At 42.5% G+C, this 25749-nt stretch overlaps 2 protein-coding genes and 1 long non-coding RNA gene across 6 annotated transcripts; 2 read left to right on the forward strand and 1 right to left on the reverse strand.

Annotated features, from left to right (window-relative positions):
• The first annotated feature begins 290 nt into the window (after window positions 1-290).
• On the forward strand, window positions 291-6786 carry lsm14aa (LSM14A mRNA processing body assembly factor a). 3 transcript variants are annotated; one of them, XM_079743843.1, is made up of 9 exons: window positions 291-558; window positions 1233-1393; window positions 1738-1897; window positions 2048-2392; window positions 2864-3046; window positions 3428-3602; window positions 3894-3932; window positions 4516-4759; window positions 5800-6786. In XM_079743843.1, exons 1-9 carry the CDS (start codon window positions 438-440, stop codon window positions 5821-5823), a joined length of 1452 nt encoding a protein of 483 aa, XP_079599969.1. In that variant the 5' UTR covers window positions 291-437; the 3' UTR covers window positions 5824-6786. The 3 variants fall into 3 exon arrangements, with proteins under 3 accessions (XP_079599969.1, XP_079599967.1, XP_079599968.1); XM_079743841.1 differs by having other exon boundaries at window positions 5803-6786; XM_079743842.1 differs by having other exon boundaries at window positions 2048-2263.
• A 2828-nt stretch (window positions 6787-9614) lies between these two features.
• LOC307081080 lies at window positions 9615-18156 on the forward strand. Its single transcript, XR_013812121.1, has 6 exons — window positions 9615-9757; window positions 9843-9934; window positions 12591-16064; window positions 16465-16564; window positions 17090-17233; window positions 17419-18156. It is a non-coding gene; the product is annotated as an uncharacterized lncRNA (long non-coding RNA).
• Window positions 18157-18933: 777 nt separating this feature from the next.
• LOC307081125 (uncharacterized protein) lies at window positions 18934-23596 on the reverse strand. Of its 2 annotated transcripts, XM_079744177.1 has the most exons (10): window positions 23178-23596; window positions 22931-22951; window positions 22321-22498; window positions 21053-22081; window positions 20804-20943; window positions 20511-20715; window positions 20317-20421; window positions 20004-20197; window positions 19771-19912; window positions 18934-19671 (listed from the first exon to the last, which is right to left on the reverse strand). In XM_079744177.1, exons 2-10 carry the CDS (start codon window positions 22949-22951, stop codon window positions 19085-19087), a joined length of 2601 nt encoding a protein of 866 aa, XP_079600303.1. In that variant the 5' UTR covers window positions 23178-23596; the 3' UTR covers window positions 18934-19084. The 2 variants fall into 2 exon arrangements, with proteins under 2 accessions (XP_079600303.1, XP_079600302.1); XM_079744176.1 differs by having other exon boundaries at window positions 22931-23596.
• Window positions 23597-25749: the final 2153 nt, after the last annotated feature.

Raw genomic sequence — 25749 nt, forward strand, 5'->3', positions numbered from 1 at the left:
ATTGAAACGGCAACTGTAAGAAAAAAAGGGAATTAGGTAAAATAGAGATAAATAATGATTATAATAGGTTAACACTTATAATACAGCTACATAATTTCCATTCCTGATATTAAAAAATGTGGCATTCGACAGACGTAGACAAATGTATGATTTGCTTTTGCCTGCAAAAAGAATATGGAGCAGATCACAGTCTTTTCTGGCATGTGTAGCTCTATATTCCGACCGAGAGTGTAAACGCGCGATATTATGATTTCCCATTAACCCCCGCGCTGAGAACGATTCGATGGAAAATGAGGTAGCCATGTTGGAGTGGTAAAATCGGGGCTTGGAGAAGCAGCTATTGGAGAAAGTTGGAGCAATATTTTTAGATTTTGTTGCGGGGTTTGAGACCGGCGTCGAATTTCTTCTTTAGCGAGACTGTCGGATAAAGCGCCACGATGAGCGGAGGAACGCCTTATCTTGGCAGCAAAATCAGCCTGGTGTCGAAGGCCGAGATCCGCTACGAAGGGATTCTGTACACCATCGATACTGAGAACTCCACAGTCGCACTGGCGAGAGGTAGCTCATGGACTCACGTTGAGATATTCCCTGCTTATGTTAGTCGACTAGCATTGAGCACCGCCAATATGTAATCGGCTTTCTAAATACGGCTATGCATCCGTTGTTGTGCCAGACATGCAGGATAAGCTGTCTGGGGCCCATAGGGTTAATTTCGCGTCAGTAATAAGTTGGAAGTGACAGATACTGTAGTTTGCGAACAGCCACGGTTGGTTCACAATCCATGTGTCAATCTCCTTTTTTGAAGGGGTTCAAAAAAGAATGAAACTGCAACACTGAATGTTTGTATATTGGTTACAGGCTAAAGTATTTAGCTTTATACTTCTAGGATTATGAACCATTGCTAACCCGAGCCAGCTTGTCTACATAGGCATGGTCACCACGCAGAGGAATTGGCCGAGCACAGGTGTATTGTTGAAGTTGATCACATTGTTCTCTTTTCGAAACACATTCCCACCACCTTTGCTATCTATTATATTGACTGCGAAGCAGACTATTCTACTACATGTTAACAAGTTAGCCCCTGATCATACAGTTGTTTTTACTACCCTATCTTTAGAATATGATAAGACTTAACGAGACATAACTTGGTGGTATGTCCATATCCGGCTAAACATTATTGTGGTTGGGTTGACCTAACGTTTTCTAAATGTGGTGTTCATCCTTTTCTATAGTTCGTTCCTTTGGCACGGAAGACCGCCCCACCGATAGGCCTATCCCGCCCCGAGATGAGATCTTTGAGTACATCATCTTCAGAGGCAGTGACATCAAGGACCTCACAGTATGTGAGCCCCCCAAGTCCAGTGCTCCTCCGCAGGATCCAGCCATCGTCCAGGTTTGTAGTCTTATTACCTTAAAGGTGCTATAGGTAAGATTAAAAATGGCAAACCACCCGTTGGCTATTTGGTAGTGAAATGCGCTGTGAAAATATTATCTGTCTGCCTCTCTATGAATTACGATTCTTTCAATGGTTGGTTTGGGGAATAAATCTTGCCTGTCAAGCATAGCTGTGTAAAATGGAACAATTCTCAATAACAGAGAAATGTAAAGAGGGAGGGGATGTTTTCTCTTCGGTAACTCTTGCCTACAGCACATTTTAAATCAATTAAATGAACATAACTCAGAGTCATAAGACATTTTAAGGTTCAGATAGCTTAGTAACTCTGTTTCTCTCTGTAGTCTTCCTTGGGCTCTGCTCCACCGCCTGCTCCAGCCACTGCCTCTGCCCCATTCCAGTCCGCTGGCTCCTATGGCCTCTTCAACAGGGCCCCCGCGCCTTCCTACAATCAGTTCAGCAGCGGTGCCTTGGTTTCCCCACAGTTTGGAGCTGTCGGCGTCGGTAAGAATCAGTAGGGCTGTCATAATGTGTTCTCAAAGCTGACTTCCCACACAGACAATGCCTGTCTCAACCAATATTGCTGCTAAAATCCATTCATTTAAACAGTATTTCGAGCATCCCCGCTCATGTTCAGTTCTTGCTCTCCTCCAGGCCGTAGCAGCCCCAATCTGGATCCCCTGAGGAAGAGCCCTACGCTAGAGCAGGCCGTGCAGCCCACCTCCTCAGCCCCCACCTCCTCCTCCACTACAGTGCTGCCAGCCCCCGGCCTGGCCCTCAGGAGCCCGGCCCACGGCCGTACGGCGCCCACCATGGCCAACCATGGCACGCAGAAGGCACCGCACCAGGAACGCCTGGACCCAAGGAGGGGTGAGCCTGTCAGGGGAGTCCGCAGCAGCCAGGGCTGGCCTGCACCCCACCCCACCTCAGCAGCTCACCACACTGCTGTAGATAGGGCTCCCACCGCAGGGCCATTCCACTCTTTCTTTAACTCGTCAGGTGAGGCCTCTGCTCGGCGTACACCTACTCAAACATGAATGCATCACGACCGCACTCTACATGGTCAGAAAGGAACCGGATATAAGATGTCTCAAAGTTTCACTTGAAAGGTAAAGAGGCAAGAGTCTGACGGTAGGAGGCTCGGGCCTTGTTGTAGTCCAGTGCAGGGCTTTTCCTAGTGATTATTATCATTATATTATATATTATTTTATTTTTTTACCCTGAGCAGAAAACCTTCCACAGGTTAACCATATAGAAGGTTTAACCTCAGGAGATAGTACTCACTACCTAATTTAGTGAAAATCATACCATTGCCATTCTACTTTTGTTTAGTTTTTAAGTTAAGCACATGAGCTGTGGCTTACTGACCTTACTGAAGCGGATTCAACCAATTCATACAATAGTTTTATGATTTATAATGCTATCAATTGTAATTTGACGTCTAACAACAATGTTTTTGCCTTTGCGCAGCAGCTGCAGGGCCCCCGCCCAACCGCCGTGGGCGAGGGGGCGGACACCGTGGTCGGGGGCGGTTCAACGTGCGCCGGGACGGGCCGGTGAAGTTTGAGAAAGACTTTGACTTTGAGAGCGCCAATGCCCAATTCAACAAGGAGGAGATCGACAGAGAGTTCCAGAGCAAGCTCAAGCTGAAAGGTACTACATGGCTATCAAATGCACTTAAGATATTTGATTCTAAGAATTTGATAGTTGGGGTCAACCGATGCCATATGCCAGAATGGTAACCCACCTGTCATAAGCCCTAATCTGTCATGCTATTATTAGCACAGATGAATAGCAAATACTTTTATAATGTATACATATACATGTCACAATCCATAAAGGGATATGTTTTTCAGAATTCTTATTGAGATCAGAAGGCTGGCCCTTCCAAGGTCATAGAATCTCGATGGGGGGGGCTACTCTCACAGTGGTTCTCAAATGGGCCTGTTTTTGCATGGTTGATCGGCTTTGCTGTACATCCCTTTGTGGGATCCCGCTGACCATTAAGAAGTGATTTATGGTGCTGTCGCCCAGACGATAAGGTCGTCAAGACGGAAAAGGCGGTGAACGGAGAGGAAAAGCCAGACTCTGGTGTGGAGACCCAAACCACCGACGGTCCTGCCGAGGAAGAGGGGGACCCCCTGGGACCCAACTGTTACTACGACAAGACCAAGTCTTTCTTCGACAACATCTCCTGTGACGACACCAGGTAAACCACGCGCACCAGACATGCAGCCACCGGTATATTTAGGACTCCGTCATTGGTATCGATCTTCTGATCCTTCACATTATTTTTATAGTTTATGGAGTTGTGCCGTTGGCACTTTGTGGTGAATACCATGTTACATTGTCATGATACTGGTATTAACATGTGAATTTGCATTGTAGGATGACAAATGGTAGCCGAGCATCAGGACCATGTATTAATTAAATGAACAATTTTGTAAGGTGATTGACTTGTACATATGTTTCTACTAATATATCTTTATCACTTTTACAGAAAGGCGAACGAGAAATCGGGCATTTCTGTTTTCCCAAGGTACGGTTTTATCCTAGAGCTTTGTTGTGGCAATTGGATAAAGGATTTTTAAGGCCGATACAAATATTTGGTGATTTAATAATCCGATATACCGATATATCGGCCGATATATATATTTTAAAAAGAAATTCCAGAAAGGCATAACAGATTTCCCTAACATGGTTATTTGTGAGTCCTCACTAAAATAATAAGTTAATGCAGTTTAAAAATAAACTTTCTTTTATTGTCACAACAGAAAAGTCCAAATCTAAATTTATTAAAGTTCTGATAAATAAAATGTATAAAAATACAAAGTTAAGATATGAAACTCAAAGTCCTTTGAACAAAAACACATAACCAAAAAAAAAAAAAAATTTTTAAATATTAATTAATTGGCCGATACCGATAGTTTGGAAAATGCCTAATATCGGCCGATGATATCGGCCCGCCGATATATCAGTCGGGCTCTAGTTATGGCCGCAGTCAACAGATCTTCATCACTTATTAGCCCGTGCTGGACAGCCAAACTGCTTAGCAATTTCCCAATAGCAGGCTGATGGTGGCAGGATCACTAATCCCCCGCTGGATCCCATCTCTCCTGCAGGGAGCGGCGGCAGACCTGGGCAGAGGAGAGGCGGATGAACGCAGAGACATTCGGCATCCCCATGCGGTCGAATCGCGGCCGCGGGGGCTACAGAGGCCGCGGCGGCGGCGGCATGGGGTTCCGCGGGGGCAGGGGTCGCTCGGCCAGCCGGGGGTCTTTCGGACCTCCCCACGGAGGAGGATACAGGGGACTTTACAGAGGCAGCCAGGGGGGACGGGAGTTTGGAGACCTGCCGGAATTCAGGGTAATGTGTTAGCCGTTCTCCTCGCAGACCGCTCTGACTAGTTATTGTGTCCCGATCTGTAATGAGGGACGGAACTGGATTCGGCCTAGGGCTGCACGATATGGGCAAAATATGATATCCCGATATTTTTTGGATGAATGGCGATATACGATATATATCTCTATTTTCTATGGAGTGAGTTAGATGGTTTTTTTGTAAATCAAAAGCCACATGTGAGATGTTGCAAGCACTTTTATTAAAACACAGGTCAGTATGACTGCAACATATGTCTATATCTATACCTTGGGTCCATTGTTTGAAGCAACTTTTTGAATCCATCCTGGGCCACCGTTGCGACCAGGACAATGTCTTTTGCGATGCGGCAGGGCACCGCTTTAGTGATATCATGCCACTTTGTGGTTTTCCTGTCATATGGCTCACCACGAGTGAAGGAGGTTACGCGTTCCTCACTGCACTTTGTGCCGCTGCTGTAAATGGGGGAACAGATTTGTCGTGCTTCCACTTTTAGCCGCAACGGTTTTGCTACACTCTCCACAGATGACCTGCAGCTGCTGCTCATCTTTTTTTAAACCCGAACCATTTCCATATTATGGAGCCGTTGTTTCTCCTCTTTGAAACAATTTTGTCTCCCGCCGCCGCCTCGTTTTCTTTACCGGTATCCTCCATGCTTGTTGCGTTCGTGGGGGGGCGGCGGGGTGGGAATGAGGCGTCTTTGCACACGGCACGTTTGGAAGGACAGAGTGGGAGGGGGAGGGGTCGCGCTCACACAGTCTCCAAGGCAAACGCAGACGCTTGAGGCGGAAACTGACCATTTTAACGCATATATCCATATAAACGATATTGTCAAATCTTGTATCCCCTTGGAAATTATATCGATATATCTTACATAGCCGATATATCCTGCAGCCCTAATTCGGCCTCACGAATGAAGTTATCAGTATGCTACGTAAAACAACAAAAAAAGGTCAAGGCTCTTGCCTGCTAAAGGGATGACCTGATGGCTCTGCATGGTGGTAACCCCTGGTGTGTTTCTGTTCCAGAAGGACAGTAAAGTGGCTGCGTAGCCCCAGAGAGGAAGGATCCACGCAGAGGTGCAAAGCCCCTCACACTTCGTCACAGAGAAAGAAAAAATTCAAAAAAATGGTTTTTGCTTTTTGTAACCTTGATTAAAAGAATGAAGATTGTGTACTAGCTATATATTTGTCACCAGCACTGGGGTAGACTGCTAGAATGAAGCCTTCCTTTCCTTATAGTTCAAAGACGCCTGTCCATCGGGAAACAAACTGAAGTCCCAATTTCTGCTAATATTTATATTTCCAGGGGACTGAAAAGTTGTGTGTAACTCATATTTCAGAGGGATGTTAGTATTTTTGTTCAGACTTGTACTCCAAACCATTTATTTTGTTTTAAAGTAAGATAATCCCCTTTAATGTCACTCCCAAAGTTAACTAAAACTCAGAATTATTTTCTTTTCTCAACTACATAATTTAAGCTGTAGTTAGTACCCCACTAACTACCCTCGCTTCCAGTCCTGGTTTTCTTTATTCACCCGATCCTCCAAACAATGCTGCCCATACTGTTGATATACCTTCTTTTAGCTCATGTTCATATTTACTTCTGGTATCAACTACAGGATAGAGCTTCACTACTGGTCGCATTATGGTAAAGGAAGGCCCTTCCTTTACGATTTCACAGGTTCTCCGCTGTCTATTTGCTCTACTTGTTTGTTCTACTTGTTTTGTAACCAGCCAGGCTCAAGGCCATAAGGGGCCATGTGTCAATGGTCATTATGCTACAGCTAAGCCCCGCTGCTAAACATGCGACCGGGGTGAGATGCAGTAGCTTGTTCTTTTGATAGTTTGGTGTTAAATGGCAAGCTAGAGCAGATCATCTCAATAGGCTCCCCTGCCAAAAAGGCCAGTTGAAGCTGACTGCACTTTGTGAATGGGGAATTACGTGTTTTTTTTTCTTTGTACCATTATTTGTAATTGGAGAAGTCTTACAGGCACAATAAATTGTATAAACTGTTGGGATTTCATTATTCCCTTGTATATCAAACAGCGAACAGAAAGTGCACATAGTAAGGCCTGTTTGTGTCTGGATTTAGTACCCTGCACAGTAAACTGCTTTTCCTTTTAGAAAGGACACTAGCTTGACAAAATGGTACTGTGCGGTAGTTGACAGTGGTGAAGTTTACAACAGCGATGAACAGAACTATATATATATATCAAATAAGCAAGACTATTCTGTATTGATGTAGCAAGTTCATTTTCCTAGCGTTGTGGATATTTATTTTGGAAACATTGAGTGTTTTGGCCCCACTGCAATGATCGATAGCATAAATGTTGACGATGATTCGATTCCCCCCCAGTGTATTAAGTAATTATACCATTAAACAATTTAGTTGGTTCGAAAATGTTAAGTTGTACCACAGCATCTCTATAAGTAAATGATAGGGTTGAAAAGCCCACTGCTTATGTCCTGTTAATGACTCGCTTTGTAATTGTACATCTTGATTCTACTCCTCTTGCTTTATTATAAAGATGTCTGCATACATTTTTGCACCAGAAAGGGGAACATTTTCTGAAAAGATGTCAACTTGACATGCAAAGCTACCTTTAAAGTATGTAACTATACTCAGAGATGTGCAAAGCTTTTCTTGATCTGCCTTAAAGCTATACAACAACTCATGATTTTAGTTAGGAACTGAGCAAGATGAACCATTTTTTGTATGATTATTAAACAACCTCGGTAAATGAAAAGCAGTTTTTACTTGGCCACTATGACTTGTTGGCTTATAAAATACTTATTTATTCTATGTTGAGGCAGTAAACACTGATAGAATTCCAGTTTTACACATGGAAATTTGGATAAAACCCATGTTTAATAATTTCCCATATTGCTGTGATTAGATGTAGACGCCTTGCCAATTTGTTCGGTGGTCTAACTAAATGCTCAATTGTCCCAAGAATTACCTGAAGGTTCTTTTCAACTGCTTCAGTGCTGCAACACATTTCAGCAAGAAAGTACACATTTCACACCCTTGGCAGAAAGTGGCCCTTAAATGTTTATTTCTCTATTCATGTGTTGTTGGGATGAAAATGTTTCCCAAAAAAAAAAATGAAATGGGCATAACCAAAATGTATTCGACACTGGGCTTGTTGACAAAAGAAAAACTGAAAAAGCAAAAAAAACGAAAATGTTAAACGATGACTGTTGATGCCATGGCCAAATACAGATGTGTGTGTGTGCGTGTGCGTGTGTGTGTGTGTATGAGTGAATGAGAGAGGGTGTTGAATGCCTGACTTATAATAAATCACACAAACAGTGCTGTACAATGGGCACCACACTGCATGGTAGTTCTGTTTTATGTGATCAAAAATGAGAGATTCTGTTGCAATAACTGAATGCTACCATGTGGAGGTTTTTCTCAGTCAGGCCACAGCCCTGACTCTGACCCTGATGCCTCCACTGCTCTGTGGGGTGCCAGCAACACCTTTTTGTCCTGAAACCCAGCATGATGTGCTGCTCTGTGGTTTTTGGTAGACCGAGGTTTATATCAAGAGCATACAATAAAAAGCAATTCATTACAATGTGGTGTGTTTGCTTTGGTCTTTTTCTCCTCATTCAAGGTACCTTTAGGCAAGTGTGGGTACATAGACTAAGCTGTTGTATTTATATGTTTTACGTAAAAACATTTATCTGCCTAAAGTTTGAGATTTAGAATGTCAGATGGCAGTTTAGGCTATGTATAATACTTGACTTTTGTTATGTAGGCTATATTTGAATTAATATAATGTATGAATATAAATTATTATGATATATATTTAGATTAATTTATACTATCCGGAACCCGTCTCGCTAGTGAAATGAATCGTGCATATATTAGGATTATAGCCGTTTTGACAAAGCAAAGCATTTACAATCGTTTGGGCTCGATTGCGAACCAAAAATGTAAATATACTTTCTGCAAACCAATAAATTAACTAAAACAAGCAAAGGCTCTTTTTTTAGACCACGTTTCTTTTCGAACATAAATGAATGGATACCTAAATGACTTAATTTGACGTATTGTAATTTGTCATATGTCCATTCCATTTTGGATTTTGACACGGGCCATCCAGCAGAGGGAGAAGGGGACCGGGGCCACGACCCACCCCAACCAATGGACCTATTACCCACCAGCCCCGATGGCATAATTTATCAACCGGCCGCCAGGAGCAGTGCCTTCTTCCGCAATCCAGCAGTGCTCAGTGGCCAAGTCTGGTATTGCAGTTGTTTTGGCGGGCTGTGGACGGGTCCCTCGATTCATAGCGACCCAGAAGCAGATATCTCCGTTCACTCCAGTACAAGCGGGGAACAGGACATGTGTCTCCGCAAATTTTTTCTGGATATCAATCAAAGTCTCATAATTATCTTTAGACCATGTACTAATAAAATGAAAGTTTTCTCTTTTCAAAACTACCTCAAGCGTTTTATAAGCCGTTTAACTTCATGGTATTGCAGGAGAAGGAGGGGTGGGCAGCTGAAAGGAGTCGTAGCGAAACAAATGTTGTTTTGGCCCGGCCTCCGAGAGGGCTCAGTGCACGGCTCCGTTAACTTCTCGTGTCCGAAGTTTTTCCTTTTACTTAACATGAATTACGTTGATGGTTTTTGGGCACTGTGGTGACTTTTTTTTACCACTAAAAGTCGCAGAGGGATTTTTAGACTGGTTCAGTTGTTGGACGCTTGCGATCATTGCGTATACTTCTACATCCGGAACATCATGAAACGTACACTGCGCGTCATGCACTAAGGGCGTGGCTAAGCTCCCATGATGCGGAAGAATGTATATCCTTGTTGTTGTCCTGTGCGAGGGAGCAGTTTTCATAGGAGTGAATGGTATCCATGTTTAAGTACGCTGAACTTTTCTTTATAGGTCAATGGTACGATTGGACCTCTTTGCGATTCGGATGAGCCGACGCTGCGCACATGGACCAAGCGGTGACAGTGACCACGGTAAGGTATCGAAGTGGGGGATGGGCAATCTGTTCTCTATAAATTGATGATCATGCTAACAATCTCCCATTTCCACCTAACTCAGTTGAGAAGATAGTCATCATTCAATACGAAAATGACTGCCTGTGTTGCTAACAACTGCGTGAATCGATCGGAATGCAAGATGTCCCTTTACAGGTATGTAAAAGATAATTTCTAAACTAATAATTTATAATAAAAAGTAAACTTTAATCGTCAAATAACAGTTTATTCCACCAAGCAGTAAGCATGCTGTAATCAATTTGGATCTTACGCTTGTACGTGCAAGTCGCAAATCTCCCAGCTTTCTGGCGGCATTTCCTTTTGGTCGTAGTATGTTTCCCGTTTCTCATTGGCTAGTCATTGTTTTTGTTAGCTACATAAGCCTCTTTAGCAAAGCAGCTCGAAAACAACACAACCTTACATTGTATTGCAAGCACAGCAAGACCGTACAGTGCATTAATTGGTGACCGGCATAAAGTAGCAATGTAATTAAGTGTGTAAAAGCATTTAAAACCTTCATTAAAATGACCAACGTGATACAAATACAAAGAAAATAAATCTCTATACGGGCGCAGCCATTTTTGTGGACGAGTACTTTCGGCCTCATGGTGTGTTCCTGAATCCTCGGACGCCAGCCTTCCGAGTTGCACGTTGTTTATTGTTAGCTACATTACCCTCTTTTATTTTCTTTGTATTTGTACCACGTTGGTCATTTTTTTTTGCTTTACTCTGGTCACTAATTTATACATTGCATTGTCTTGCTGTGCGTGCAATACAATGTAAGGTTGTGGTGTTTGTTTTCGGGCTGGTGTGCTAAAGAGGCTAATGTAGCTAACAATAAACAAGGACTAGCCAATTTCATGACCCAATCACAAAGATGAACAGGAACGCTATAAATGCTTCGAGACTGGAAACTGCGTCAACCTAACAGCTCTCGTTGCGAAGACTAGTCACCGCGCCATTCGTTTCAATGGGAATCGGGACGTCTATACTTTCAACATAAAGTGTACATATTTGCCATTTGAAATTCGTCCCAGCCTTTATACCACAGATACTCTAGGGTCTATAGCATATAACCGCGTTGTCTGATAATCAACTACACCCCCATCCCGCTGCGTTTGGCTAAAGTTGTAATGTTGACGTTTAAGAATGAGAACCAGGGAGGAGCTGAGTCTGAGGACCGTGCATTCCATGATTTGATTCACCGCTACCGGAAACTCGACTGAACGAACAACCGAGGGAGGAGCTGAGTCTTACTGACTCAGAGAACCGTGGAATCTCCGAAACGAATCACTAAATCCAACCCTAAGGTCCATGTTTTCAAGAAGTCCACACAAGTCGATTACCGGCTACCGCAAGTAATATAATAGAGGCGCCACACAATTTTAAACAGCCAAGTATCAAGAGGAGAAATTGTTAAGTTAAATGTGTTGGCGCCTCTACTATATTACTTACGGTAGCCGGTAATCGACTTGTGTGGACTTCCTGGAAACATGGACTTTTTTTTTAAAATAAACTCCCGGTATGTTAACTAAGTTATTGGGCAGTTGCATTGCTCCGGGCATTTGCGAGCAAGCTCTATACTCCATTAGTATATGATACACGTGAACCTCCTAAGATGGCGCTATTTGATTGGTTCGCTATCTCGGGATATTGGGCAGTATCCCATGATTGAGATCTCAAACTCGGGATATTGTTCAGCAATGAAAAATAGGGTCTGGGGGGCTTATTGTATGGGTCTTCACGCCGAAAAAGACCCTGGGTTAAATTTTCGGTGAGTGCTGCATGCAGCGCTCAACTATTGTTCCTCATAAGTTTTATTCTTTCTTTTATTCTCTACAAACTTTGGGACCTATCTCTTTCCTCAATTTTTCACTTAGAGACTACGTTGAAATTTTAAAATATTGAGAATAGCTCGGAATCGCGCGCTTCTTCAGTTTTTTTTTTAACATTTTATACTTTTTAAGATATTCTACTTTAAATTTTTTTTTTTTTTTAACATGGGAGTCAATGGGTACTTCAAAATGTCTAAGACGTAACTAAATCAATTTTCAACCGTTTATCTTCGTTCAAACCATTTAACAAATCTACACACTTGTATCTTCAATTATATCTAATCGGAATTTTTATATCATTTAAACTTTCTTCAGAATCAGTTTTAGTTTCATACCAGCTTCTTTTTCAGTTCAGTTCAGTTCAGTTTTTCAGTCTCATTGATTTAAGTTGACGCTGGAGCGTGACGTTGTCAGCAGTGTTGCCAGATTGGGCGTTTATTGAGCTACTTTTAATCACGCACCGGCTCGCTATTCTCTTAAAGACACACACACACACACACACACACACACACACACACACACACACACACACACACACACACACACACACACACACACACACACACACACACACACACACACACACACACACACGATTCTTCAATTCATTTTACATTTCTGCATTTTTAGCAATGCTTTACACTTTTCATTCAGCGGTCACAGCGGTTTCTTAAATGGTGTGCATGTTACCATTGTTCATTTAGACTTTTGAATTTTTGTTCAAATCCCTTCACTTGATTTAAGCCATTTAACTTTTCTTTGTCTTATTTTATGTGGCTTTATTAAAAAATATTTTCAACCTCACTTCAGCACTCACCACATTTTCTGCAGGAAATGCATTTTCTACTTATAATTAAAGTTCAACAATATATATTGCAATATTGTTTTGATATATTTCAATAATTAATGCTGCACAAAATCTAACATTTTATTTTTTTGAAATACCCTTGAAGGTAATGAAAATAATTTCTCCACAGGCTCCCGCTCCGACAGAAGAAAAGGCTTGGCCAGTGGTTGAAAAACATCAACCGCAAGAAGTGGGTACCAAATACGTATAGCAGAATCTGTGCCCGCCATTTCACAGAGGACTGCTTCACCATCAATCGCAGTCTCAAGCCAGATGCAGTCCCCACCCTTTTCGGCAACCCTGGAGCACCATCTAAGGAAAAGGCAGCGCTTATTAATGTGATTCGAGAACACAATTACTGCAAAGTCTATTTAGATGTTGCAGGTGTGGTTGATGAAGCTGATGAGGTACAGGTTAATGTTTCGGAAGCCACAGAGGTTGCAGTTATTGTGGATGAAGCTGTTAAGGTACAGGTTAATGTTTCTGAAGCCACAGCATCAAACAATGCTGACCATTATTATGCAATGAGGAAATCGCCTATATCTTTCAAAAGACAGGCAGAAAATACAATGGGATCTATTAGAAAAAAACTTAGATTGGTGCAGCAGAAGAGCAGGAAGAAGAAGAGTAGGAAATTTAAGATAAAAGTTTCCTGCCTAACTCAGGTCATCACTTCTCTCAAGGAGAAACTGCTTATTTCTAGTGGCTGTGCAGAGATGCTGGAGAACTCGTTCAGTGGAGTCCATAAGACCTTGCTCTCCAGAAGGGTGCAAAGTAAAAGATCGAAAGTGTCGGAGGAGTTGCGTTCATTTGCAATGACTCTGCACTTCTATTCCGCCAAAGCTTATAGATTTGTGCGTAAAACTTTTGACCTTTTACTGCCCCATCCCGACACCATCCGGACGTGTTACAGCCACATTTCTGCGGATCCCGGTTTTACAAAACCTGCATTTTCTGCTCTTGAATGTCATGTGCAGAACAGAAAAGTTGAAGGAAAGGAGACCCTGTGTGCTCTCATGTTGGATGAAGTGGCCCTTCAAAAGCATGTAGAATATGCAGCTGGAAGATTCCATGGATATGTGGACCTTGGCTGTGGCGCTGTTGATGACAGTCTACCACCAGCCAGAGATGCCTTGGTCCTCATGGTTGTAGCCATCAACGACTCCTGGAAAATCCCTGTTGCCTACTTCCTCATTGACGGAATGACCGGTGAAGAGCGTGCCAACATCATCAGTGAATGCCTTCATCGACTCTATGCCACCGGAGTACGTACAGTCTCCTTGACATGCGATGGACCATCATGCCACTTTTCCATGCTGAGAGCCCTGGGAGCAACATTGGACGTCAATAACATGAGATCCTCTTTTGCACATCCTGCTGATCCATCACAATTGGTCCATGTGCTGCTGGATATTAACCATATGTTGAAGCTGCTCAGAAACACATTGGCTGACGGAGGTTTACTCCGAACTCCAAATGGGGAAATTCGTTGGAAATACATTGAGGAGTTGAATAAACTTCAAGAGATGTTCAAAATGGCTCATGTACGGTGGGAGAAACAGAAGAGGAAGGTGAAGTTTGCAGCTCAGGTGTTTAGCAGCAGTGTAGCAGATGCTCTTGAGTACTGTAACACACAGTTGCATCTCCCACAGTTCAGCGGGTGCGAGGAGACAGTGAAGTTCCTGAGAACCATTGATGCCGCCTTCGATGTCCTTAATAGCAGGAACCCTTTGGGGAAGGGGTCCAAAGCCCCAATGAGGATATCCAACAAAGACCGGGTACAGGAAATCCTGCTAAAGGCCCAAAGGTCACTCTTGGAACTGAAAGACAGCAAAGGCAGGCTGGTGCATTTAGGCCCGAGGAAAACTTGTGTCGTTGGCTTTATTGCCAGTTGCACAAGTGCATGGAATATTTTCCTTGAAGTGGTCATCCAGCCAAACACACCATGCCGTTACCTCCTCACCTACAAGCTGAGCCAAGATCACCTTGAGCTTTTCTTCTCCTGTCTGAGAGCATGTGGTAGATTCAACAACAATCCCACATCAAGACAGTTTACAGCTGCCTACAAGCATCTTGTTTTGTCCCAAGTAAAGACAGGCAACTGCATCCTACGTAATAATACCACCATCATGGATGTCACACCTGCTGCAGCGAACACCTTGCGCAGGTTTGATCTGAAGCCTGTGGAGCATGGTGACCTTGAATACCAGCACTGCCCAAATGTTGATACTATGTCCGACTACAAGGATGCTGCAATCAACTACATTGCTGGCTTTGTGGTCAAAAAGCTAAAGGAAAAGCATACCTGCATGCCTTGCGCTGACGCTCTTACTTCAGCCACCGTACATCCCTTCATTCTGTTAAAGAATCTTGGAGGTTTGGCAAAACCATCTGCCGGGATAGTTGCTGTGTGCAGGGAGTCGGAGCGTTGCTTTCAGGGAATTTTGAGAACAACTTCCGGCAAACTCCCCCATGGACATGGTATAACATCAGCCATTGTCACTCAAGTACTGGAATACAGTGCTGGTAAGACATTGTTCCCTGAGCTGCACAACCACATGTTCGAAACCACTGTTGAGGACAATCACGTACATCTTCTGGTGAAAATGGCATCCTCTTTATATTGTAAAATAAGGATGAACCATCTGGCAAGACGGGCAACAGAGAGTTTGAATAAGGATTCTGTTAGACATAAATTCACAAAGCTCATCCATTTTCATCACCAGTAAACCACATTACTGGGAAGGATAGAAAGATGGATGGATTGATAGATACTTTATTGTTCCCAGGGAAACTCTGTAGCAGCTTTTTTTTTATAGTTGAATATAGTTGAATAGTACATTTCTTTTTTAACAGCACTTCCGATCAGTGACCTCTGTAATTTTTGTAAATGTAAATGTATGCCCATCACTAACTTGCAAGCTGAGTTTAGCTTTGTCTATTATTTTTATTTTCTTCCCTTTTCTTAACCTCTTAAACTCGAGGTTCCCCAGATTTGGGAAGACCGTGATCACTCGCAGCAAAAGGCATACAACACTGCCCTTATTAAGTAGAAATAGTCATATCAAATTAAACGTGAGGAACTCCGCTACAAGCACATATAAGTCATTTTTATACACACCAAACACAACTCAAACAGTAAGCATATTAATTAGACAAATTAGACAATTAAAAATAGGCTGGAGCTTAAGTGGTTGTATTTTAGTTTTAAGATGAAGCAAGAAAAACAAAAACATGTCTATGGTGTCGTATTTATATGACATGACTGTTTCTGAGTTTTCGATGTGAGTCTATGGTTTAGTATTATACTTATTTTCTTGTTTTATTGTTACGTGTATTTTGAAAAAAAAAAAGTATTTTAAAATAAAGAAACAAAAAGTCAAAGGTCTCGTATTTATATACATGTATTTATGGTTTTTTACATGTTGTGACTATCTAACATTACTCCAAGAAAGGTTAACGGTGCACGGCTGAAGACTGGGTCCCAGAGCTCTAACTCACCACCAGGTGACTGCAACCAGCTACTGGGTTGAGAAGAGGGCGCCTGTGGGGAATAGATAGTTTTTTTCAGTACGGTATCCTGAGGGAAAAATAATTCGAACAGGTGAGATCACAATACTTCTGTTCGGGTAGTATATATGTAACGGTAAGGAAACTGTTTAGGTAGTAACGGTAAGGAAGTCCGTTTGGGTCGTATATATGAACGATACGTGACGGTAAAGACACTCAGTTTGGGGCGTAGGCCTACATAGGAGCGGTAAAGAAAATCCGATAGGCAAGTACGTAACAGTAAAGTAACTCCTTTATAGGAACGGAAAACCCGTTACTGTGTGTGTGTGTGTACACACACACATATATATATATATATATACATATACATATGTGTGTGTGTGTATGTATGTGTGTGTATATATATGTGTGTATATATATATGTGTATATATATATGTGTGTATATATCTCAATCTATCAGTGCACTGGTGAATAGTCTTTCCCACCATCCAAGGAAGTGCAACTCCACGATACATGGATTACCACCGGAGACGTGCCTGGAACTCCCCAGTGTTGGAACCATTCCAAATCCTGTGGATCACATCATCAGCAAGGTAGCTAGGAGTGCTACCTGGATTCACGCCAGCCAATTCAAACAGGCATCACCACTCACTCCAACGGTCTGATTTGACCCAACCCCCTTGCTTGGCCGTCACCCCAACACTGACCTTTGTGTGTTCAGTGAACCCCTTTCGGGAGATGTTTTCAGAGGCGGTTTTCCTGACTTCCCACTTGGGGACTTTCTTATCTATTCTGGGTACTTCTCCTTGCGTACCCTAATAGAGACGCAGGGCGAACTCCTATCTGAGGCCTTCGATTATTGTATTGTATGCTTATTTAATTGTTTGTCTGAATGTTGTGGTGTAGCGTTGTTTGTATGTTATTGTATCATTATTACCCAAATATGACCATAATGACCTACCTTATTTTAAATTCGACAAAGACTTTTATATTTTTGGTATGTCACAGTCTATCTTATGAATGATACATTGCCTTAATTAAACCCCTTCTCTTGTTTGCAGTGACTGGAAACTTCAGATATATTTTATGTTAAGTTAGATAATCTTTTTTTCTCTCAGATCCCAGTCCATCATGCTCCTCTACTTGTCTGCCATAATCTGCCCACCATCATGCCTCATGCATCACTTCTCAGCGCCCTGACCCATTGCATCTTATTCCGTTACTCTCTAGCTCTTTCACAAAAGTGACAAGGTAACACAAAGGTAAAACACACTTGTACCTCCCCAGGTGATTAACTATAAGCATTTCCTTTGCTAATGCTCCACCCAGTGTTCAAACACAAAACTGCACATATATTTACATGTCACTTGTACTGTTTGAAATTCTCCTCCTTGCTTTTGAAGCTCTCCATAACGTGGCCCCCCCTTACATCTCTGACCTCCTCCAGAACTACAGCCCTACCGGTACTCTCCGCTCTTCCTCCTCCATGCTCCTCACCACACCTCCTGCACGGCTGTCATCCATGGGGTCCCGAGCTTGGCTAGTGCTGTGCTTATATATACACACACTCCTAAGTATAAGTCCATTTTGGAAAATTCCATAGTTTGCATGGCAAGGTTCGTACACACTCCTTATGCAAAAATATGTGTTTGGGTACATCCCTCATTTATCAACAAGGTAGATAAATGAGGCCCCTGAAAACAGAGGTCCTAGGCCTCCCTACGCGAGACCCCTCCGCCTCACTCAGGAGCCCTCAAAAGCCTCTGCAGCATCGCCCGAGGACCTGGCAAAAAGGCCCAAGCTACAGCGCCTGGACCTTTCGGACCCGGCTGGGAGTGCCCAGTGCCCACCAGAAGCTGGCCCTGGCGCAGGCCACCGGCCCTGAGTGATAGGTTATACAAATAAGAAAGAACAACGGTGGGCCTCTTCATAACTCATTTATATATTTTTGTAATTCAATAATGTAAAGTATGTTTTTTGCAACCTTAATTTTTGGTGCCCTACGCATTCTGCGTATAGGGAGCGGGGGCCTGAGGGCAACAGTGTGGCTCCGGAATTAAAATCCCATTCATTTAGAGGTTTTGATTAAAAGCCATAATGTCGTAACCATCCAAGGTATACTTGCCTGATTGTTACCAAAAGCTTTTTTGATATCAATAAATACCCCTACTGCATTTTTAGTTGAATGGCGTTTGTTATTTTCTCAACTGATTGTATATGTGAGTTATGTTGATCAGATGAATCTGAATATTCGTGAATCCAAATTGACTTGTGCTTTTCTAAGAATGTGTCTAGTCTATTGTTGTCGAAATCCCCACAATTAATTCTTTGACCAATGTCCTGTCGATGTCATTAAAATCAGTGGACTTTGTTTTTACATTTTCTAAAAATATTGAATATTTATGTATCCTCCACTGCTTTGAGAAACAGCAGTTGAGGAGCTTCTACTGCTTTCATTCTTATTAAAAAAAATACAATGAAAGCAGTGGGAGCTCCTCCACTGCTGTTTCTCTGTATTACATAATTATATTACATTACATATAATTATGTTTCTATATATTACACACACAACACATGTGTTAAGCTAAAAGTGGACGTCTTTGTTGCTTATTTTTAAAGAGCTTATTAAATGGAGCAATAGCATCTTTGCCAACATATACCATGACATCAAAAAGCTTCTCCACACAGCTCAATGTGTTGCTTATCTATAGTATCTTCCATCTAGACAGCTATTAGTACACTGATGTACCTAGCTAAAGAAGTAGGACATTGGATTTATAATAACTTCCCACACTGAAAAGATTTCCAGGAATCCTCTGTACGATAATGGATAGCTTTGAAGCCGCTCGTCATCATCAAAATAAATGCTCGCCATGTCCTTTTTCTGCTCCCATGGAGAATGCAGACGACACACAAACTATGGTCAAGGTCAAACCAAACTTGGTTTATTTATAAGGGGAAATGGGAGGAGCAAGTACTCGGATTGCAAGAGTTTGGTCAGGCAGGCATGTACTCACACAGAGTCTTTGAGATACTAGATAACAGGTGGGTAAATTACTGCTCCAAAAGAGAGAAACTGCTTACAGTCATCAATTTCAGTTATTTTGATAGAATTAAATTTTCCCTGTGCTGCTCTCGTTAACCCTCACATTTCTGTGGTGCAGAATGTTACGTAACAAAAACATGTTTGTCGACGGCGACGACTGATTAAGAAAGTAATTGCACTTCCTCATTTGAGAAAAAAACTGTTGGACCACTTGCGTGTTGATCCGACCAGACAGCTCAGGGGCCAGACCTACACGGCTAAGGACGTTTCCCGAGTCTTCTGAAGTCTCATGAGAGGTGTCCCTTAGAGCATAGCTTTCTGATGAGCGCGTCAGTGGATGGGAACGTTCATCAGGTGGGTTCTTCTTTTCAGTCAGCCATGTTAGGTTCACTTTGAGGCTGCCTTCATTTGCCCCCCCGATGTTTTGTGTTGTCGGAGCCACCAGTCTTCCCTCATGTGGAGTGAAGGGGACGCCCTCCGGGGCCCTCAGGTTCATCTGCCTTGCTAGCCCGCTTGAAAAGTCATAAACTACTTTATTGGGCATGTGTGCCCAAGAGAGCAAAAGGTCAGCATAATCTCTGGGGCTTCCTGCCCTAAGAAGCCCCTTCAAGCTGTAGACAATGCCACACGGACAGAGTATTGCCGCCCAACCTCCTACAGGGATAACAGATTGTGTTCAGTTGGGGGAACAAATTACATAGGTTGGAAAAACACAATAGTAGTGATGTGTCAAAAAGACTGCAATACACAAACCTGATGAGCCCCATATTTTTTGGAGCACCTTATCAAAGGACTCTGGAGTCTTCATCTCGTCTTTCAACCTGAAGAGGAGGTCCATCCTTGATCCTCCCGGGTCCAGGTCACACTCTTCACATAGTTTTCTGACCACCTCGACCTACATGAGAAATAACTTGTTTAGCCATCTCCTCCCTGATTTTACCTCAGTCTATAAAGGAAGTGACTATAAGAATCCACACAGCACCGACCTCCTGATTCAGGAGCTCATTCAGGAGATGGTCCTCGGTCACGGTCCACTCAGCATCTTCTCCTGGAGCCTTGGGGGTTTGAAGTTTCTGAAACTCTGTGTTAAGCACCACTGCCGACCTCCTGGTTCTTTCACCTATCCATGGTGCCCAACAATCAAAGGAGGGCGAAACAGCGTATGGATTCATTTGGATACCTGAAAGATTAAAAAAAGTATGCAACACTTTTGCCTCCATACAAAGAATTATATTGCTGTGCATGGTCTTCAGAACATAACATGTAATGTATATCAAATATACAATATATGTAGATTACTTGTCAAAAAACCAAGGGCAATATGTTCGTTGGAAACAGAATCCCAGAAGTCCTCCATATTCACTTCCCCTTTGTAGTCATCGGGCGGGCTTTGGAGGTCACTCACTGCAATACATTTTCATAGGATGATCACAAGTGCATAAATGAGAGTGACCATGGAAAAATATGTATACTGTATAGAAAGAAATATTTACCTGTCTGATGAAAAGCCCCTTTTTTGTGAAGGTCCATTATCACAATGGGGGGGTGGTCACCGCAACATACACAGCTGAAATCATAGCTGTGGCTGGACATGGCTTCAAAATGAAGGTACCCGTGCATCACGCTATCAGCTGGAGGAAACTTGGTCTTCGTCAGTTGTTCAAGGGACTGGACAGCGCTCCCAACAGCCTGATTAGTCTGACAATTGCAGGATGAAAATGATTAACTATTTCAGTTAGCAGACATACACAGGGCATTGTATTAACTAATGACATAAAATGCTAACCTGGAGCTGGTACCTCAAAAACAAACAGAAATGTAGTCCGAGGAGGAGATAATCATTGAAATTGTGAACTCCATCCGTGAACTCCTGATATCGGTAAATCATGCCACAGTCCTCGCATTTCCTGCAAAATGTAGAGACATCTGGGGATTTGAAGCGGAGAGGGTGTTAACCATTTACATGTTACCACATCATTTAACACAGAGATTACTTCATTGTACTGAACCAAAGTGAAAATAAGGAAAGACATACCCTGTACAATGCCATCAATGGTCAGAATCTTGGCCTTTTCCGTTATCACAATCGGACGACTTAGAGAAACAGCCCCAGGGCAGACAGTGCAGAATTCTTCCGCTGGTATAAAGGATCGAGGGTAGTCGCTCATGTGTTTTCTAAGGGGATCTGGCAGTGTCGTTGGAAGCCGCTTATGTTGGGAAATATATTCAACCATTTTTTTCAGGTCTTCTCCTTCGGGTGGATAGCGAGTGAAATCATCCTCTGACACACTTGTGTTTTCCAGAGTACCGGTTTGAATAGGTTGGTTCTCTGAGATGCACTGGCTGGACCTGACCTTTTGGAAGACACCAGGACCCTCCTGGCAAGAGTGCCACTTGGCAATGGATTTGTGTTGACACGATTGTCTTGTTTTGCTGCAGCGACGCTTGGCACTATCTAAACCTTCGCTGCATACATTCGACTTTGACGTTACTTCCATGCAGTGATGTTCAGAGTGTTTTCGTAGAAGATGCCGATTCAAGTTTTTTTTGCGGATCCCTATTGCACACCTGGGACAAGACACCACAACCTTGCTCCGCCTCACTTGCGCAGTAGCCACTTTAGCATCCTGAGAACTGTGGACATCCTCCATAATGTGGACCTGGTTCTCTGTAGCATCCCGACTACTGTGGACATCCTCCATAATGTGGACCTGGTTCTCTGTAGCATCCCGACTACTGTTGACATCCTCTTTAATGTGGACATGGTTTTGTGTATTATCCCGAATACTGTGGACATCCTCCATTATGTCAACCTGGATCTCAGTGGCTTCCTGCTTACAGTGGACATCCTCCATATGGCCACTGAAAACCATGTTGACATCCTCCTCATGGTCTGAATTGTTTGTGGTGGCAGCCTGATCCACCACTTCAATAACTTGAGCGAAACACTTTGCCATATGCTTTAGTAATCTACATCTCCGGTCGAATAACAGTGTACAAGAGGGACAGTGGAAATGTGCTCTCTTCTTCCAGCATTCCAAATTACATTTGTAGATGGTGTAGTCTGGAAAATAAATGTATTTCAAGTCAAACCGCAATGTTTTTGTTTCATGTTGGTTTGTTTCAGTATGTTTCAGTGGTCAATGACATTTTGCTTTTATTTGTTTCATACCTCCAGCCTCTTTCATTTGACACTATACAATAAAGGTTAAAGCGTCAATACTAAGCTTAAATTTTGGGGTATTTTGATACATACTCCATAATTGAGAGCGGGACGAGTGGAAGGACTACATCAGGGAATACCTTTGAGCTGGACTGCTCGTAATATGTGTCCTTTCAAATGTTTGCAGACCCTACTCCTTATGGTAGGCTTGAATTTATCCGGACTGCAGAATGGGCAGTGGATGGACGTACAGCAGGTGACACAGTTTTCCAGGGGAGGTCTGACACCCCTCTGCTGGACGGTAATGTGCGAACTGAACTGGGGTAGATAGATCACAGTACAGGGCAGTAGAGTACAGATGGGAAAGAGAAGAGAGATGAGATTTTGGGTGATTTAGAATTCTGTAAATTAATCATCAACAAACCATGCATAAAGTAGCAATCACCAATTATCCCTAACCAGAGGTTATCTAAAAGCTCTGCCATCCCTAAACGTTGGCTCACATGTTGCAAAAAATATATTATCAAACAATCAAGATAGCGAATTATCCATAAACAGACACTAAATTATTTCTGCAAATGCATTTCTGACTTTGAACACACTCGCAATACGAAACAGTCACATTCCACATGGTTATAATGTTTTGCTGACCAATAAATCGATATTAACAATATCTCTACATACTACAACATGATGTATCCACCAAGACGGGATGATGCAGGGCTAAAGACATAAATAAATAAAGTTTACCTTGTCGTTAAATTTCGCCATCTTTGGAGGAGGGATAGGTTGAGAAAAGCGTTGTGGAACAAAGGACATTTTGTAAAAATGTAATTAATTAAGTTCATTATTGTTAACAAACTTGATTTTTTTTTTTACTTTGCTAAACATGTGCCAGGTAGCAAGATTCAAAACACATATGTTAAGAATGAATGAATTTGAATGAATGAATGATGAATTTACTAAAAACAATACAAAATACGACATAAATACTCACAGTTGTAGGTCTTCCCCTTTTCTTTTCACTTCTGTTAAATTAATCGTACAACGTCGAAGGTGTCGCAAAACGTCGAAAAACGTAAACAAGATAGTCAACTGGGAAAGTTAGGGGCCGACTGTGCCGCAAAACGTCGAAAAACGTAAACAAGATTGTCGATTGGGGCAGTTACGGGCCGACTGTGACTCAACGTCGGAAAAAAGTCGAAAACTCGACTTGCCAAGCCACATACCCCGAATCCAGCTGGATGCTAAGGGGATTCTTTGTCGTGACTCGTGGGTCTATGCGGAGGACCGGCCGCGGATGCTGTACTGCTCCAACCGGAAACGAGAACTCATGGTCCTTGGAGGCAGCGCCGTGTTCTGAATTTGTATTCATTGTAGCAAATGATTAAACTACTTAAAAATGACTCTAATGAATTAAGGTGTACTGCCTCCACATAGCCAGCAGGACTGAGTTGGTTAATAAACGAAGCCTTCATATCTGGCTACGGACTTCACTAGAATGGCAACTCGGATTGGTTCTGCAGGATAACGACCAACACCAAAGGCGTGACCTCGCCACATACACTACTGACTACTACATCACTAGTTTATTCTGCATTCTTATGTCTGCATCTGTATTTGTAGCATACTAACGACTTAAGTATTGGGTGAACTGTGTTTTTAATGCATTATTTTATTTAAGTGAGTAACATTTTATTTTATTGGTTTACAGAATGACAATCCTGTTCATGAAATTCATCGATAGGCCTATTTATGGAATTTAAGGCAATACTTAGAAACATTGTTACCGGTTTATTAAATATGGCCATAAATAAGAAATATTTCAGTATTCTCTGATAGTAATCATTCCAATTGCCACTAGGTCAGGGGTATCGTCCGTGAGTGTTTATATCTAGACTGTAGACCACCAGAGTCTGAAGCCGCTATTTCAAAAAAGAGGCAAACGTGAAATATGCCCCCACATTTCCCAAAACAGTAGATAGTATAGGGACCTTTGAGGCTAATGCAATACAAGAGTAATCTGCCTTTATCCAACTTTATATGTTTCAAAAACAGAAAACTTCAGATGCATCAATGTTTTCAGTATCAGTAGTCTTTGTTGTAGTCACTTTCAAGAGGAGTTTTTCCACCTTAACATTACCAATTGGCCTCATGCATGTAACAGCGTCCAATGTCGCAGGTACCACAGCGTCGGGCAGTCGAAATATAATTTCCTTGACACCATTATCTGCCAATAACACCTCAGCCATATCATGTACCAGTAGTTGAGGTGTCAGTTGTTCAGGTGTGTCGACATCAACCAGATGCAAGCTGCTTTGGTTAACAGAGTTGTTCAGGTAGAACGTCCTCTGTTCCCCTTGCCCAACAACAGTGTTAAGGTTCCCTTATATTGCCTCATCAACTTTTGGTTTTTGATGAAGTAGTCACAGAACTGGCGACAAGTCATGAGGGCATCTGGATTAATTGGGACATTGAGACACAGATGCTCACTGATCACATTACCACTCGCCACCTCACCCTTGACATGGTCAATCCCATCTTCCCCATCTGGGAACGATGCCCAGCATCACTGGAAGATGTGAAGACAGTCTTGGGTGTGGTGGCAAGTAGCACCTTGCCCGAATAGATGCGCACGGAGGCATTGGCCACCACATACCGCTGGCCAAGGATCAGTGGTATTCTACCCAAGACTGTGAGAAGCAGGGATGCAGTCTTATCAGACACAGCAAAAACCTGCTTCTGCATCACCTGGCCGGCCCGGCCAGGTGATGCCACTCTTCCACTCTCCCACTCTCCACTCTCCCACTCCTCCATCAGCAGACAGTTGATGTTGACCTAGGAATACATCACAATAGACATCAATACACAAGTACAATTTATGCCTAAATACAGATACAGATTGTTAGGAAGCAAAACAATATGCTACTTTAGACCTCACCGTTCACAACTTCCAAGCTTTCAGCCATCATATTTACACAAATATGGGGGGCTTTCAAACAGTACTTCTCAATTTCCGCAATTAAAGGAAGCATGTTTATTTTGAAAATTAGATGTTTCTTGTACCCCCGAAATTGTATAATACATAGCAATGTGCTGATCTGTATTAATGTGTTGGATCATTAAAAATTGTGATTCATAATTAAATTAAGTGTGTGTGTGTGTGTGTGTGTGTGTGTGTGTGTATGTGTCAGTGTGTGAGAGAGAGAGGGTGTTGAAAACCTGACTTATAATAAATCACACAAACAGTGCTGTACAATGGGCACCACACTGCATGGTAGTTCTGTTTTATGTGATCAAAAAGGAGAGATTCTGTTTCAATGACTGAATGCTACCATGTGGAGGTTTTTCTCAGTCAGGCCACAGCCCTGACTCTGACCCTGATGCCTCCACTGCTCCGTGGGGTGCCAGCAACACCTTTTTTTTTTCTTTTTTTTTCCTGAAACCCTTCATGACGTGCTGCTCTGTGGTTTTTGGTAAAACAATGTTTTTATCAAAAGCATTCAATAAGCAGCCATTCATTACAATTTGGTGTATTGTGCTGTACATTCATGGTACGTTTGTGGGCA

This window comes from Pollachius pollachius (assembly GCF_949987615.1).
Source record: "Pollachius pollachius genome assembly, chromosome: 9".
Classification (NCBI taxonomy): domain Eukaryota; kingdom Metazoa; phylum Chordata; class Actinopteri; order Gadiformes; family Gadidae; genus Pollachius; species Pollachius pollachius.